The sequence below is a fragment of the Coenobita brevimanus genome, chromosome 39, assembly GCF_032717465.1.
Source record: "Coenobita brevimanus isolate Jiangsu-jjx chromosome 39, ASM3271746v2, whole genome shotgun sequence".
Lineage (NCBI taxonomy): Eukaryota > Metazoa > Arthropoda > Malacostraca > Decapoda > Coenobitidae > Coenobita > Coenobita brevimanus.
In genome coordinates, this window is record NC_136992.1 from 25,834,603 (window position 1) to 25,853,849 (window position 19,247).

The 19,247-nt window shown below is 42.5% G+C and overlaps 1 protein-coding gene across 1 annotated transcript in view; it reads right to left on the minus strand.

The window, feature by feature from the left end:
- The window catches only part of dre4 (SPT16 homolog, facilitates chromatin remodeling subunit dre4), a 249,825-nt gene that overhangs the window by 162,600 nt on the left and 67,978 nt on the right, over positions 1–19,247 (minus strand). Inside the window, exons 7-8 of the mRNA XM_080270162.1 lie at positions 4,872–5,040; positions 1,468–1,562 (exon numbers count right to left, since the gene is read on the minus strand). Coding sequence (XP_080126288.1) covers positions 1,468–1,562; positions 4,872–5,040 — 264 coding nt within the window. The remainder of the gene's footprint in view (positions 1–1,467; positions 1,563–4,871; positions 5,041–19,247) is intronic.

Here is a 19,247-nt window from a genome sequence, read left to right on the forward strand (position 1 = left end):
TTTGCCCTGTACACCTGTTTTCTAGCCCTATGCTTGGCAGCCAAGTATTCCTCTCTGCTACCACCCTTACTCCACTCCCAGAAAAGCCTTCTTTTCTCCTAACTGCAGCTTCCACACCCTTTTATTATTATTATTATTATTATTATTATTATTATTATTATTAGAGTGGTTGGTGAGGGCGCTCACCATTCAATCACTTGATGTAGTTCTGTTCTTTGGTGCCTGCCATTTCCTCTCTTCCTTCCTTTTTTCCATCCTTCCCCTTCTGGCTATCCTTCCTTCATTCTTTCCTCTTCCTTCTTTCTACAGATGACTCTACATTGTGTGACAAACCAAATGGTTTACAGTACACCAGGAAACCATTTAGTATGCTGGGTGGTAACCATATGACCAAATTATGGCACCTGATAGTTTAGTGGGCAATTAAGGGGCTCCAATCAGATTGAGCCTGTGCAGGTTTGCATCCAAGGGATGGTTGGGGTTTACTGCTCACGTAATGCCACTCAGGGATGAGTGAGGCTGGTCACTCTTGTCTTAAATGTCAGGACCAACTTGCCTAACCCCGGGCACCTATGCATCTCATGAGGCAACAATGGATTAGATGATGGATGAATGAATGACTGAATAATAACAATAACAAAAAGAAGGTGCTATTAAACAGGAACTGCAATGCTTGCAATACTGCTTAAAATACAGTCCTTAGTTTTCCACCCATCCATCATCTAGTCCAGTGTTACCCTATGAGAAGCATAGAAGCCCGGGGCCAGGCAAGTTGGTCCTGACATTTAAGATGAGAGTGACCAGCCTCACTCATTCCTGAGTGGCATTACATAAGCAATAAACCCCAACCATCCCTTGGATATAAAGCTGCACAGGCTCAATTCGATTGAGGCACCTTAATTACCCACTAAACCACCAGGCGCCATAATTTGGTTATAGAGTTACCACCCAGCCTAGTAAATGGTTTCCTGGTGTACAGGAAACCACTTGGCTTGTCACTCAGTGTACTGTCACCCACAGGTAGAAGGAAGAGGAAAGAATGAAGGACAGAAAGACAGAAGTGGGAGTGTAGTCACCCTTAGGCAGAAGAAAGGGGAAAGAATGAAAGAATGACAGAAGAAGGAAAGAGGAGAGGAAAGGGCAGACACCCAAAGCAGCACTACATCAAGTCAGTGAATGGTGAGTGCCCCCACCTACCACTTGTATGGTTACCACCCAGCATAGTAAATGATTTCCTGGTGTACAGGAAACCATTTGGCTTGTCACTCAGTGTTGAGTCACCCAAGGGCAGATGGATGAGGAAAGAATGAAGGAAAGAAAGACACAAGAGGGAGTGTAAGGTTACCCGTGGGTAGAAAGAAGAAGAAAGAATGAAGAAAATAAAGACAGAAGAGGATGGAAGGAAGAAAGGAAAGGGCAGACACCCAAGAGCAGCACTCCAACAGCATAAATCAAAACTACACTCACCCAAAGGCCTTTGTTAGCTTGTCAACAAGATCGGGTTTCTTCTCCTTCAAGGCCTTGACAACTTCATCATACACGTCACACAGTTTAACACCATCCTGCAAAAAAAAAATTATATATCACTGATCCTTCAATCCAGTAATGCTTTGTTTCATTCATAAAGGCTCCAACATGTTTGTATGCATCAGCCCTGGTCACTTTATGGCAGTTCTCCACACTGACCTATCTCTAGCTGCATCTCTTTTCAGTCCCTTATCTGAGGTCACACCCTATGACTTTGCAACCATACCCTCAACATTTACACCTCTCACCCTGCACATTCAACAGCCATCCTCCATCCTCTCCCCATAACCAAACAATCCAAAGTACTCCTTCTCATCACAACACATTCTTCCTCTCATTTCTTTTCTCTTTTTTAATGCGAGGAAGAAGGAACCAAAGGCTAAGCCCACAAAACAGTTCCTTCCAAGAAAAAACAAAAACAATAAAAAAAGAGAGCCAAATTCAAGATCCGTTAATTTCAAGATGCCTGGACATACTGCGTTTGAAAGACTGGAGATCATAGCTAGCAGGAAATACAGAGGGAGACAGTTCCTGAGTTGACTGTTGCATAAATGAAGGATTGGGAGTAATGTTTAACTCTTGCATTAGAGAGTTGGACAGATAAGGGATGAGAGTTTGTTGCTAGACGGGTGCTACGCACCTGTCGTACAGGTGGAGGGATGCAAGCAGACAGTTCAGAGAAGCAGTGACCATTGAAGTAGGGACAGAAAAGAGGTAAAAAGGGAACAGTGCAGCAAAGAGACAGAGGTTGAAGGGAGCCAGTAAGAGGAGAGTTGATGAGACGAAAAGCCTTTGACTCCACCCTATTGAGAAGAGCTGTATGTGGGGTGCCTCCCCACATGAGAGTTGTACTATACATAGGGGTGAATAAAACCCGTGTATAAAGTCAACAACTGTGCAAAGGTAAAGATGGCATGGAGTCAGCTTAGCACACCTAATTTCCTGGAAGCAGATTTTACAAAAGATGCAATATGATCTTTCCAAGTTAAGTCCTGAGTGAATGAAACCCCAAGCATTTTCAAGGAAGATGCAGGTATGAGCTGGATATTATTAAGCATTAGTGGGTACTCCTGTGGAAGATTTTGACAGGTTGATAGGTGTAAAAACTGAGTCTTTGATGCATTAAAAACAAGATTATTCTTACCCCAAACTGTAATCCCTCTAAGCTTCTCATTCAAGGATGCACTACAAATCCCTCAAATCATTACCATTTCTGCACATTTAAGCCTACACATATCCTCTTCCTTTAGTGATCAGGTTTCAATACTGTACAGCATTATACTCCTAACGCATGCTACATACAATGGCCCCTCAGCAAGGAGGGCTAGCCCTCTCAATATCAGGAGATACAACATCTCCCTGAACTTCTTCCAACCACTCCTTACCCTAGTTGCAAAGCTAGCTCCAGCCCCATCTCCAGCACATAATATATCCATGAAATAACAAAATTCCTCCAAACACTAAAGAGACTCTCTAGCACTGTCAATCTTTTCCCATCCCTCTATCCTGCATGCTCTCCCCTACAACCTGCACACATGAAATCAGCACTATTTCGCTGCTTATCCCCGATACCACACATTTATTCTGCAACCACTTATTATAAGCACTGCACAAGATTGCATTACTTCCTACACACTTGTGACATACTGCAAATGGTTACACTTCTTCTGGTCTGACAGTACCACCACAAGCCCTAGATACCATCACTTTTGCTTTATTGCATTTACTCTCAAACTTATGCAACCCATTCCATCTTTGCACTTCCTAAATCTCTTCCGCCACCCTCTCATTCTCTGTGATCAACATCAAGTCATCAGTATACAACATCTTCCATGGAAGTCCACCTCTGACATCACACGAGAGAGCTTCAAGCACCATGATAAACAACAGGGAGTGTAAAACTGAGCCCTGATGCATGCCAACATTCACAGAAAACTCATCACTCAAACTTCCATTCACTCTCACCAAGTACAAGCACCATCATACATTGCCACAACCACTTAACTACTACTCAGTCCCAAGCTTTCTCTTTTAATTTTGTTCTAGCTACCATCAGACCATCTTATTCAGCTTGGGAGATATTCTTTGTGAATGGGAAGTGATATATATATATATATATATATATATATATATATATATATATATACAGTAAAATTTCAAATTTCGACTTTAGAATTCGATGATTCGAATTTAGATGCATTTTGACGTGGTCTGCCTACCTCACTTTTTGACGCAAAATCGTGTATTGCGATGATGTCATGGGCTTCATAAGCAGAAACAGTCAAAGATCATCACCTTCTTCAGGCCAATTACTAGGGTGTTGCAAGATATAACCATCCAAGAGGGTGAGGAGGAAGATGTTGACACTGCAGATGTCCAGATACTCAAGGATGATTTTCATTTTGAGGAATTTGAGTTGGATACCTCCACAGAGGAGGCTACTTCAACTAAGTGGTCCACCTCTGCCACACACCACCAACCCCAGCCAGCCAGGTGATAATATTCCATAACCTAAGGTTAGTACTGTACTGTACAGTGTGCTGTAACTACTGTAATAAAAACTGTGACAGGATACAGACAAACTGTAACAAATTTTGCTGTATTCTGCACTATAGTACAGTATGGCAATACAGTGCAGAACTACAGTTACTTAACCACATTTATAGGTCATAAAGTTTACAGGGAGTGTGGGCAAAAAATCATGATTTTACATAGTGAATTTTGCAGGTCCTGGACCCAAATTGATTTTTCCCATAAGAAGTTCAGTTTAAATTTTGATGTTTTGAATTTAGATGCGGTTTTTTGGTACATATGTCCATCGAAATTTGAGATTTTACTGTATATATTGCCTTTTACCCTATCACTGCTGGTGGTAGGTGATGGTGACCATCGTCTACTCACTTGAAGTAGTGCTGCCTTTTTCTTCATCTTTACCTTTATTTTTCTGTCTGTCCTTCTTTCTTCCTAATTCCCCTTTTCCATCCTGTCTCTTTTACTTACTCTTCTTTCCACTTCAGGTGGCTCTGCACTGAGTGATAACCTAATGATTCCTTGTAACCCAGGAACCATTCACAACCCTGGCTGTAACCATATAACCAAATAATGGGGTGATGTGGAGCCTTCTATGGTGTCCCTGCTAATCAGGTGGGGAAACACAAATGAAGCATCGAACCAGGAGCCAAATTTCCACTTTCCCTGCATCTCACTGTGACAAGGCATTGTCAACCACAAGGGAACATTGGTTCACTGCAAGGGATGACCCTGCACAGGCAGTTGCCTGCCTGAGGTTGATGAGTCTACTCAGCCACAAGGACCAGGACTGATCAACAACAAAAAGTACTTACCTTTAGCTTACTGATCAAGACATCAAAGAGGTCCAATAGAATTTCATATTCTTTCTGCATCCTCTCCGGCGGGTTGACCATGAACGTGCGACAAATATTAGAGCAGTAGTTCTTGTACCGGACACCCATGCAACACACAATAGCACCAAAATGCATGGGATTCTTATCACTGGAAAAGAAAAAAAATAAATAAACATAAATAAATAAAAACTAGATTACAACACTGCATGAGTCATGTATAGGGTGAAGTAGGATCCAGAAACATGGGATGAGGTTAGAAAGTGAGGGCCTATCAACAGTATGTCCAGTGAAATGAACACACAATCATTAACACATTTCTCAAGTCGTTGTACTTCTGGCTTCACCTCAAAAGACGAACCATAATTAGAAAACCTTTTTTTCTACGAACAGATGCACTTCACATACACCTGTCATTGTGATGACTATCAATCTAGAAACTGGGTGCTAAAACTCTGTCATGTGTTTCTATATACCGTACTGTCATATTTCAACCAACTAATACTCTGATTTTAAGTGTGAAAGTAAAAGGCCTTGAAGAGTGTTCAGCAAGTTAAAGTGGGATAGGACCAATGGTGGAATGAGCACTGCTAAGTTTTCATTAGCAAGTGACAAAGTGCCACTAAGTTTTACTTGGAATTTGACAATGTGTTGTCAAAGTTTCATATGCAATTAGCAAAACACTGCTAGGTTTCAAATTTACTTATGATTAGGAAGAGCCATTAAGTTTCTTATATTAAGCGCTAGTCACTCATTGCCAATTCCCATGACTAATCTTCTTGGAAATGCTATGGTCGTAGCACATGAGTCTGAAGGTGTCATTATTGTACCCAGGCAATCTACCAGTCAACAGTGCTTCCAATAGACGTGTTGCCGGTTCTGGGTAAACATGGCCAGTGCACTCTGCCACGTACTTAGAAGCTTACAGTATATGTATCTTTTAATTTATCATTTGCACTGATCAAGACGTGATAACTTTAATTCTTTGCAGCTTGAGGGAAGCAGCTGCCATGTTGGTGATGATGTCAGCATTCATACTGCAGACAACGCTCCAATCCATCACACAATACTTTACCAGTAACAGAGATAACAGTTGTACCTACATGGCCACTAGATCCAAACTACCCACTTTAGGTATGTTGTGAAGGAATACTTTCCATGATGTAAATGGATGGTACCTGTTAGGTAAGTAAACTGTGATGAAATCAATCAGAAGTAGCTTACAGCTACACCATTCCCGAGCGGTGCTCGTACACGAGATGGAAAGTGTTTAATGTAAGGCATACAATATCAGTCGTTTGAGTTTATAATGGTATTATGCTCATGGATATTTAATATTTGGCCTCTTTATTATAAGTTTTCTGAAAAACAATTTCAGTGGTGACTCTGAACTTGATTGTAAAGTACCTTCTGAAGAGTGTGATAAAATACCGAATTGGTTGTCATTTACCGAATCAACACCGAATCGGCACTTTTAATTGTAAGTGTTATAGATTTTATCACCATATAGGTTCATACCCACCTAATTAGCTGAAATCCAGTCAGATTTTTGTATTTAATATTACTTTTTTAGAAATCCAGATTCACAGCAAAAATGTGCTAAAATTAGTGGAAGTGTTTCTCCTTTGGCACAGCAGCTTGCCTTGGCAGACTTCTGCTTTGTATAAATATTAGTTTAACATACAAATGCATTTATTTGCACTTTAAATCAGTATTTGCGCAAAATAAAAGCCTGTCAAGGCGTGCTGGCATTCTAAAGTAGAAATACCATCTAACCATAGCATGTTTTCGCTCTGAATCCTAATATTCTATTTTAGTTGTTGTAATCATAGTTTTTTGACGGAATTTCTGATAATTAGGTATATACGAACGTATATGGTGAAGATTATAATATTTTCACAACAGTAAAGACTGCATTCCAGCACTGGGAACTTACGACGAGCAGGCAGCCACCACTGCTTTTGTTTATCGTTATTGGCTGGTAAACAGAGGAATAATTTCCCTGGTGTGCTTTTGTCAGAACACTTACACATTGGAATGAAACACTAGCAATTATTCCTCTTGTCACTGGGCATTCTTGGAGGTCAGAAATAAGCACAATGTATGCAGGCTAAACATAAACAAAGTCGACTATGTCGCCTCATTGTGAGTAGTGACGTCACGATCAATCAGAGGCCATTTCAGAGTCATGTGATTTTTCACCTATTTTATCTATTATTTTTTCATGTTTCTGCACATTTTTTTTGGAAATAATTGGTTGACGTAGTTATTTTCTACGTATTTTTTACCCATACAAGTATCTTACTTCAAAAAAATTTTGACTGGAAACTTGCCTATTTCATACCATTTTATACGCAAATCACATTATTATACATATATTATACATGATTATTATTATTATACACAAATCACACGTGTATCATATACATGAAATCAGACACACTATTGAGGGGTAGGTTGCCAGAGCACGATAATGACACCAGACTCGCACGTCATGACTATCATCATGTAACCCTACAAGTTGTGACATCAAAGCCAGCAAGCCATCATCTTCATTCTTTATCCCATGTAAGGATGGGGTTAAGTACAGGAAACCAAAAAGAAAGCACACATCTGTGGGAGTCTGAGACATTTATCACTGTGGCAATGATCACTCCAAAGACTACATACGGTTGATTTTCTTTCTTAAACAGTTCATTTTTATATTCTCATTCTTTGATCATCATCACAGTATGAGCAAATCTGAATTACAATAAACTCTCAACTATCCGTCATCGCAATACCCTGCCCAAACCATTACCCAGCTCAGAAACAGGAAGCAATTGGCCTTCTGGCTCAGACACGGAACCCAATCAGTGCACAAGCAGATCATGCAATGCGCCAGCCAATCACAATGTGCTGCTGGAGCCGCCCACCCAGCCAGCCAAGCCTACCATCACTCTCTCAGTCTCTCCCGTGGACGCCGTATAGTGAGGATGTATCTGTGTGCTCTGCTCTTGTGACCTACACAGTGGATAAACCCATGTGCTGTCACTCTGCTTGTCGTCTCCCATCCCTCGCTCGTTGCTGTAGTGCTGTGACTAACCTTATAGCCCCACTGTGCTCTGACTACTACATAGTGAGGACGTATCTGTCTGTATCTACCTTCCATCGATGCCAACACTATGCGAGTACAGAATATATGTATCTATAGCCCGATGCCCTAATCCCACAAAGGGTGGCTGCAGACAAAACACCTCCAAGTTGCTCTGTCACCCACCATTTGACTACCCTCCCCCCAACTCACTCCCCCCTCCCTCATATACTTCTCAACTCCATCCCTCCACCTCATCCTCAGTCTACCCCTCCCTCTCCCTTCCTCCACCTCACCTACATACACCCTCTTAGTCAGTCTTTCATTCTCCATTCTCTCCACATGACCAAACCACCTCAGTGTATTTCTCCTAATCTTCCCAACCACATCCACATCCACCCCACGACGTTCCTTCACTTCTTCATTCGTCAACCTGTCCCTCCATGTCACTCCACGTGCTCCTCTCAAGTAACTCATTTCCAATGCTCTCACTCTTGACTTGATCCCTTCTTGCAAGGTCCACGCCTCGCTTCCATATGTCTGGGTAGGGATCACAAAACTATCATGCAGTGACTTCTTAACTTCCATACTCACCTCCCTATTTCTCATCACTGTTTTCAGTGAACCAACAACCTTCCTTCCCTGCTGTACCCTTTCACGCACTTCATTCCCCAAAGTTCCATCCTTACTTATCACACTACCCAAGTACTTGAATGCGCTCACATTCTCCATATCCTCACCATCCAACCTCACTGTACACTCTGTGCCTTCATTCCTCTCAAACACCATAACTTTACTCTTGTGTACATTAACTTTCAGATTCCTCTTCCTACACACTATCCAGAATTCATTCACCAAACCTTGCAACTCCCATTCATTTTCCCTCAACAATACTGTAACGTCAGCAAACAGCAACACCGGAATCTTCCAAATCTCACCCTCATTCATTAGAGCCACCCTAACATCCACTGCCCTACCTTGGACCTCCTTTACTACCCCATCCATGTATATATTAAACAGCCAGGAAACATCACACGACCCTGTTTCAGTCCCACATTGAGATCAAAGAACTCACCCAGTTCACCATCCACTCGCAACCTAGCCCTAGCTCCTTCGTACATACTCTTCACAGCACTTAACAATTTCCCCTCCACTCCATATATTCTTAATACCTTCCACATACCTTGCCTATCTATTCTGTCAAAAGCTTTCTCCAAGTCCATGAAGGCAGCATACACTTTCCTTCCCTTCTCTAGATACTTCTCCACTAAACATCTTAGAACAAATATCTGATCTACACACCCTTTTCCCTTCCTAAATCCCCCTTGTTCTTCTCCAACTAGCTCCTCTGTCATATGCCTAACCCTATCAATGAGTATTCTACCATATATTTTTCCAGTCACACTAAGAAGGCAAATACCCCTTTGGTTACCACATACTTCTCTCTCCCCTTTTCCTTTGTATAAAGGAACAATTATACCTGATTTCCAGTCTTCTGAAACCCTTCCCTCTTCCCAAGCCAATCTACATAACTTCCATATCCACTCCACAACAATCTCACCCCCATGCTTCAGCATTTCACCACACATTCCATCAATTCCTGAGGCCTTTCTCATCTTGATCTTCTTCATTGCTTCCACTCCTTCCGCCGTACTGATCTCTTCCTCCCTCCTCTAATCTCTTCTTCTCCCAGCCATTCCCCAACCACTTATACTTGCACTGCTCTCACTCTCTACATTCAACAAATCCTCAAAGTGCTCCTTCCATCTCCTCAATTTCTCTCTCTTCTCCACCAACAATCTATGATTCCTATCTTTCACTCCCCTACTATTTCCCCTTTCACACTGTCTTACTTTCTTTACCTCCATCCAAAACAATTTCTTACTCTCTCTCCATTTCACACTCAGATTCCTCCCAAACTCTTCATCCACTTTCTTCTTACTCTCCTTCACCAGTCTCTTCACCTCCCTTCTGTTTACATATACCTCTCTCTTCTCTCTATCTTCTCCCCTACCTCTACTTGCTAGCCATTCACTATGTGCCTTCTTCTTTTGTTCCACAGCTCGTTTCACCTCATCATTCCACCATGCTGTCCCATGCACACCCTTGCATCTCCTCCTCACTCCACAAACCACCTCACACACTGCGCCTATCTCTTCCGTGAATATCTTAGATACGTCTTCCACCCCTTCCATCTGCTCTAACTCATACCTTTCCAATCTTTCTTCCACTATGCTGTTATACTCTGCCATTTTCTCATATCTTGCAACTTCTCCACTCTTCTCACAGGAGCTGTTTCCTCCTGTCTTCCCCTTCGTCTCTTCAACCATTTTCTTTGCAGCTTTATCTTGGCCATGGTCCGAGACTCCATTCCCCCACCCTCTCCACACTCTTGCATCCAACACTTGTCTTCTCATTCAGTACAGTATGATTATGACAAATACACACTATAACTGTATCAATACAGTATTGTATTTTATGCTTAATTTCAATCTTTTACGTAACCCCTTAACCGCGGGGCATCACGTTTGTGACGTTTGGGAGCAAGGGATCATACCGCGGGGCGTCACTTTTGTGATTCTGTGTTATTTTGAATTCACCTGGGCTTTCAAGTGGTGGCTTATGTCATCTATCAGTACTGCCAATGTCCAACACTATTCAGCACTCCTAATCTCATCTGTACACCCATCCAATCTATCTACCTATCTATTTCTCCGACGCCTCAATCCCGTTTGGGGTGGCCGCAAACAAATCACCTCCAAGTCGCCCTGTCCCCCGCCATTTCACTGCCCAGCTCCCAACTCACACCCTCCTCTCTCATATACCTCTCCACCCCATCCCTCCATCTCATCCTCGGCCTCCCCCTCCCTCTTCCCCCCTCCACCTCACTCACATACACTCTCTTCGTCAGTCTTTCACCCTCCATCCTCTCCACATGGCCAAACGCCCATCCACTGTTGACAATCTAGACATTTCTCCCCGTTCTTGACTCCCCTCCCTACCTCCCCTCCATTACCCTCTCCTCACGCCTGCCTGGCCACGCTGCGCTAAATAAATCTTCCCTGGAATTTTCCACTGATTTCATCCATTGAAATAAGCCTTATGCCCTATTCTTATACCAAATAATATATATAAAAAAGAAATAAGGTAAGTGATAGCGCCATACATCTGGAATTGGCTAATTATCACCTTACAACACCTCACGTGCACTCGTTCGCTAAGTTTCACTGTTTATTTCCCCTTGAAATATGCCGTATAATCTATTCTCGTAATAAAAATATATATAAGAAAGGAAGGGAGAAGCCTAAGTGATATACACATTCACCTGGAACTACCTAATTTATTATGTATTGTCTAGATTTCCTGCCTATCATTTCATAGCATATATATCAGCAGCTGTCACCACGCTGACATTGGCAGCATTGCACTCCCCCTAGGCCACCAAAGCATTCAGTTTACTGTCGTCTTTCAATGTGAAACCACGTCAGATTCGTGCCTGTCCATTTCCGCCGCTTTTTAGCCCCATGCAAAGGGCCCTGTGACCTCTACCCCTACTAAACCTCATGTGGAAAGGGGTAAAGGGTTAAGTGACTGCTGTGGAATGTGAACTGGCTAATTTATCAATGAAAATAATGGACAGTGACTACGATCTTTCTGGAGACTAAAACAGTGCAAAAGGAAATGTAAAAAATATGTAACTAATGTGTAAACAGCAAGTGAAAGCAATGAATGTAAATATAAGTGAACAGTGGAAAATAGTTTTATAAGTTACTGCAAGTGACAGTGCATAACACAGTGTAAATAAAATAGAAATGTAAATAATGTAAATAAAATAGAGAATGAAAATAGAAACGTAAATGAGTATTAATATAAGAATACGAGTATATATACTAGGAGAAATGAAAGTGAAAGTTTCACTCTAGCATGTATGAATACTGTGAGTTATGAAAGTGGAAGTGAAAGTGACAGATTCACTCTCAACGCTAGTATACAGGATGAGAAAGTGAATGCTACATATTTTACTGAAAGAGAAATTGAATGCCTACAGTGACAATAAACTACTATTACTGAAGGAAACTTACGGATAAAGACTGTATATATATATATATATATATATATATGAGTGTTATATAGTAATAGAAATATAAACTGTGAGTGTTTTTATGAATAACAAATGACAGAACACCAGCGGCGAATGAGTGCAAGTGGGAAGGTCATATGCGCTCGTAATTTTCAGTAATTTTCATTGCTTTCACAGTGTTTTTTTTTTTTTTTGGAGTATGGATTCCAAACTATTTGAAAATCATAGAATAGTGTTTCTAGTGATAATATCAGGCTGTGGTAATCATATTACGGAATGTCGCGAAGTGTAAAGTGGAGACTTCATTACCCAACTTCAGAAGTCTCCACAAGTCCTACGGTACTCGACGAAGGCTCAACAAACATCCCAGGACAAAGCTAAAGGTATGTGCCATATGCATATGTAATTATAATATTCTAGGACTAATAAGTGATTTTTGGCAAATATTTTTAAAAAGTCTGTTGGAGCACGAATATCCTAGCAGGACACGCAAGTCGAGCCAAAACAACCCCGCGGTTTAGGGGTTAAGGATAACATTGTAGGAAAGCTTTTACGATAGAGCGTCAAGATGGACAGCACCACATTATCTGGCTCAATGCTGAATGGATAGCCGACTGGGGGTACCATGCAATATCCAGCATGGGGCTTGGCTGAATTAAACTAGATAACTGTGGGTTTACTGCAGTAGGCAGCTAAAAGAAATTTACTGGGTCTTCTTGCAATTCCCACAACTGGATCCACTTGGTAAATAACCAACACAGTATATGTACAAAGACTGCTGGCAAAAATTTTTGTTCAATAGTAAATTACAAAAGGGAAATTTGTCATTGTTTTAGCAATAGTGTTACTTTGTATTAAACTGATTAGTAACCATAATGATGGAGCTACTATTACAGTCAGCACACCGTGCTTTGGCAGGAACTGTCTGCCTCACATAATATAGGGCTATCCCTCCCCGTCTCCCTTCCCCAAAAGTGTTTTTTAAACTTTCCCCTATGCCCATGTACTTAGTCTCACTGTTTATAATACTGCCAGTACAGAAAGCAATAGTGCAAAATGCAAAAAAGTGATGAGGTGAAGGTGTCATGAAAGATCTGGTTTTGGCAGGTTAGGGAAGACTGTTCATGAGCTCTGTATGTGCTGAAACATGAGAGAAATAAAGAACTTCAACTCTTCCCAGCATTATCTGACCCATTTCCTCCACATACCACTATTAATCAGTCACATATAAAAAGTCATAATAACTGATTTCTGAAACAAAGACTACTGACAATAATTATTTATGTGTAAAATATAAGGCCATACATACTATTTATCTTCAACTATGACACCATTCATCCATACATAAAAATGACACCATCCTTCCTCATGACAAACCTCCAAAATGTACCGAGGTTGGCCATGGTAAAGCCAATGTTTTCTAAGGACTGGACACTAAACCAAGTGCCCAAATCAGCAGCTTACATCCAAACAGTTACTGGGAATTATTGGGAATAAGGAATCTAAGATGAGTAATTAGCTCTGAAAAAAGTCAGAGGCTGAAATTACATTATGACTACCGGTATTTACTTGTGGCTTAAGGACATGGACCGGTGGCGTCTTCGTCGTGGGTCTACCCACCAGAGGCTGTCGAAGGGAAGAAGAGGACAGCATGGGGACCAAACCACCGCAAACCCCCCCGGCCCCTCACGGGGCCAATGCACCTGGGAGTGGCTTCGGTCGCCCAGGCAAGTACCACATCTCCCAACACAACACACACAACAACACCGACTTTTCTACACCAAGAAATGCCTCCCCAGCTGTCTTTACTCAATGACTTCTTCTAGCCAGGGACATTGAGAGCAATCCAGGACCCACCAACAAATACTTATGTCCAACATGCTCAAAACCTATCACGTAGAGCCGACAGATAAAGGGTTAAGTTCAGTGCAATTCCTGCACGAACTGGACCCATTACACCTGCACAACAATTGCATCCAGAAAACATTACACAAACACCTGGACCTGCTCCTCATGCTCCTTCCCCCCACCCACTAACCCCCTGCACCAATCCTACTCCTACTTCCTTCACACCTCCACAGCCAAACCCACCAATCCTTCCCACACCATCCAGTCCCCCAACTCCTCCCATTTCAACCCATCCTAATCCACCTCAACCCTTACCTCCATCAGAACCTCCTCCTACCCCTTCCCCCCATGCTGCAGCAGCCAACACACATCACACACACAACATAAACATCCTTCAGTCAAACATAGATTGCATAAACACCAACAATCAAGAACTCACACAATTCATCAAACAACAGAACATACACATTGCCATCTTACAAGAAACAAAACTACACAGAGCACAGAAAACACCGACATTTCATAACTCCACCACAATTCGACAAGACCGGGCCGACGGTGGTGGCAGTGGACTCATCACCCTGGTACACATATCCATCAACTTTCCAGATACCAATGCACACACAAAGTCACTTCTCCTTCCACATGACACCACAACAGAAATACAATCAATTAAAATACGCACTGGTAACAAATCACACACAACAATCGCTAACACATACATTCCCTCCCAATTGTCCCCCACAGTACCACACAGTTACTCTCCACAGATACACCACATCACTAACATACCCACCATCATCATGGGTGGTGATTTCAACGCCAAGTTGTCGGCCTGGCATATCAACAACCCTGACACAGACAGAGGGCTGGTACTACAATCCTAGACAGATCATCTTTTCATACTGAACAATCTAGACCAACATACCCATATCCCACACCAAGCCCTCTTCCTCCCATTATCCCCAGACATCACCTTCTGCTCCCCAAACCTTGCCCCCACTACATCCTGGAGAGTGGTCAAAACCCTAGGTTCCGATCACCTCCCAATCATCATCACTACCAAAACCAGAATCACCCCAGCTGGCCACAAAGATACATACACTAATTATAAGAGAGCCAACTGGGAGGCCTTTGTAACTGAAACAGAACAACATTTTGAAACACTTAACAGTACACCCATCACAAACATGAACACCGCTGTGCACACTTTCAATACAATTTTAAAGAACGCAGACAAAAGACACATTCCTAGGGGCAATAGAAAGAGACACAACCCCAACTTTACACCAGAAATTCAGAGCCTCATCAGACAGTGGGACACACTACGACACTCCCCAAAACCCCATACACGAAACACTGTACAACAAATACAAGAACTCAACATTCAAATAAACAATAAAATATCAGAACAGCAAACACTTAACGGGAAAAATTACCTCCAAACACTTGACCACAAAACAAACATCAGCAAACTCCACAAAACACTAAACAGCATCGCACTTTCCAACAGCAACACCACACAATCACACGCTGCCATCACAACAACAGACACCATACCCTCAAACAAACAACAAGCAAACACTCTCATCAATCACTTTTCACAAGTTAGACATCTAAACCCCCATCCCAAAGACCGACGTATCCTCCGACATAAGAGACAGTTCCTCACAGACCCAGACTACACACCTTTCACTTACAACCAGACGAACCACATCATTAACAATCTTAAGCACTCATCTACCTGTGGACCAGACAACATAACCAACATTCGCCTAAAACACCTTGGACCACAAGGCATACAAGCACTCACCAATATATCAAACTACAGCTACTCACACAACATAATACCCAACATATGGAAGCATGGCATTATCATCACTATCTCTAAACCCAACAAAGACCCCACATTACCCTCCTCACACCGCCCTATCACACTCCTCTGCACCCCCCTCTAAAGTCACTGAATGACTGGTACTACAACTAGTCACACCTCAAGTTCCCCTAGCCCAATCACAACATGGCTTTAGGCCACTACACTCCACAAACACCCATCTTACACACCTTACACAGAGAGTTTTCGATGGCATGAATTCAGCTAGGCCACCACACGGAACACTCCAAATCACACTAGACATTAGCAAAGCTTTTGATGCCATCCCCCACCAAACCTCACAAACAAAATACTCAACACAAACATGCACAATAACACAAAAAGATGCCTGACAAACTACCTGGCAGGCAGATGTGCACACGTAAGATTTGCCGGTCAATTTTCTAACATCAGAAACTCCACAAACGGTGTCCCCCAAGGATCTGTTTTATCCTCTACACTCTTTAACTTATACATGCACGACATACCCACACCCCACACACCACAGATACACATAGCTTCCTATGCAGACGATATAACACTTACATGTATGCACAAAAACACAAACACAGCTGCACACATCATTCAAACTTACCTCAACACACTACAAGAATGGTTCACCACAAACAGGCAAAAAATAGCCCCAGCCAAATCTACAGTGACCCTTCTCACAAACTGGACAGCAGAACACGGTCACATCCCACACCTCACCAAAAACAACACTCCCCTACCACACACACGCACACACAAAATCCTTGGTGTAACATATAATACATTAATGTCATTTAAACAACACATCACAAACATTAAAACTAAAATTAACACCAAGACCCAGTGTTTTGAGGTCACTTGCCCATACAACATTCGTACACAACAATGAAACCACCACTGCAGTATACAAACAATACATACGGTCAGTGATGAATTATGCAAGCCCTGCCTGGGCGCCTAACCTCACCAAAACACACTACAACACTCTACAAGACCATACAGAACAAGGCCCCCCAAAAAATCACAGGCTGCACAGCTACTACACCCACAGACCACCTACATCAAGAAACCAAAGTCCTCATAGTCAAGGATCACCTAGACATAAGAGGCACCCAGTTTCTTGCAGAAGCCTCCACAAACCCACAAGATCCACTATATTACATGGCAGCACATCCACCCACACCATGGAACATCAAAACAACACCCTGCACACGATACTATACACAAATACTGTCATCTCTCCCCACTCGCCCACCTCAGAACAGCTTCCAGAAGCATATCCACACTGAGATCACTCGCCGCTCCATTCAGTCACTTAAAGACAATACACAGTTCCATGCACAGCCTCCTGACGTTCACCCTTCTGAATCCTATCTCCCTCATGAGGACAAGGTCCACCTGGCCAGGCTGAGATGTGGGCATCATCCAGCCCTCTTAAGCTACCAGAAGAGGCTGGATGACTCCATCACTGATGCCTGTCCAGCATGCAACACAGCACCCCATACTATTAAGCACATTATGGAAGACTGCATTGCACACACTCACCTACGCCAACAACACAACATACACTCTTTAGGAGCTCTTTGGGAAAGCCCGGTCATGGCCTTCCTAAGAGACTCGGGGCTGTTTGGCCAGACCGCCTAGGGAACAACTACTGCTACTACTACTACTACTTGTGGCTTAATGTTTCACATCTAAAGCTGCATCCACAGCACATACTTGATAGGGCATGCAGGAGTTCTGCATTAATGTAACCCATAGAAATTCTTGTCTGCACCAGCCAGTGTCCAGTGGGGCTACACATAGTGGTCACAGTGATGCTAAACTTCTGTCTGCATCAGCAAGCATTTAGTATGGACATAGCCTAAGAATGATGGCTCCGTGGCTAGCTACCAAGTTGGCAGCCAAACTTCACTTTCATCCAGCCCTGCACCTCTCAGCAATGATGGTTGCCATTTTTATTACTGATATCCAACAACAATGATTTACAATGGAGGAATGTGGTATTTTTGGTGGCTATGAATTAAATTACGCTGTTTTTTGGGTGTGACACCTGTAAAAAAAAAATCATCTATCTATCTATTCCCAGATGCCTTAATCCCGTAAGCGGTGGCAGAAAAACAGAACACCTCCATGTCTCCCTGACCCCTGCCATTTCACTGCCCTGCTCCCAGCTCACATCACCCACTCTTATTAATCTCCACTCCATCCCCCCATCTCATCCTTGGCTTCCCCCTCCCTCTCACTCACAAACACTCTCCTCGTCAGTCTCTCATTCTCCATCCCCTTCACATGGCCAAACCACCTCAATGAGTTTCTCCTAATGCTTCCTATCACATCCACATCCATGCCACAACGCTCCACTTCCTCATTTGTCAGTCTGTCTCTCCATGTGACTCCACAGGCTCCTCTCAAATAACTCATATCCACTGCTCTCACTCTTGACTTGTGTCCTTCCAACAACGTCCAAGTTTCACTTCCATACATTAAGAGTTGATATCACAATACTGTCATGTAGTAACTTCCATGCTCACTTCCCTGTTTCTTATCACTGCATTTAAGGAACCAGCAACCCTTCTTCCTTGTTGTACCCTTGCAAGCACTTCACCCTTTAAACTTTCATCCTTACTCATCACACTACCCAAGTACTTAAACGCACTCACATTTTCCATTTCCTCCTCATCCAACCTCACTGTACAGTCACTGACTTCATTTCTCTCGAAGACCATAACTTTACTCTTCCCAACATTCACCTTTAAATTCTGTTTCTTACACACTCTCCCAAACTCATCCACCAAGCCTTGCAGCTCCCCATCACCTCCATTTAACAACACAGTATCATCTGCAAACTACAGTACAGGAACTTTCTAAACACTGCCCTCTCTCATTAGGGCCACTCCAATATCCATTGCCTTACCTTGTATCTCTTTTATAACCACGTCCATATACAGATTGAACATCCATGGAGACATGACACATCCCTGTTTCAATCCAACCTTCAAACAGAAAAATTCACTCAGTTCAATATCCACACGCACTGCAGCCTTAGCACCATCATACATACTCTTCACAGCATTCAACAACTTCCCATCTACTCCATATATTCTTGATACTTTCCACACTCCTTGTCTATCCACCCTGTCATATACTTTCTCCAAATCCATGGAGGATGCATACAACTTCTTTCCCTTCTCGAGAAACTTTTCCACTAAAGATCTAAGAATGAATATCTGATCTACACAACTTTCTCCCTTCTTAAAACCTCCCTGTTCTTCTCCAACTGATTCCTCTGTTACTTCCCTAACTCAGTCAACAGGTATCCTACCATATATTTTTCTTTTTCTTATTACACAAAGATGACAGATGCCCCTATGATTATCATATCATCATCATCATCATCATCATCCAGACCTCCTTTCCCATCCAAGGGCAGGGTGAGGAGTAGCAATGTCCAGACAGCCCAAGTTTGCCCAGTCCAATGGGCCATGCTTA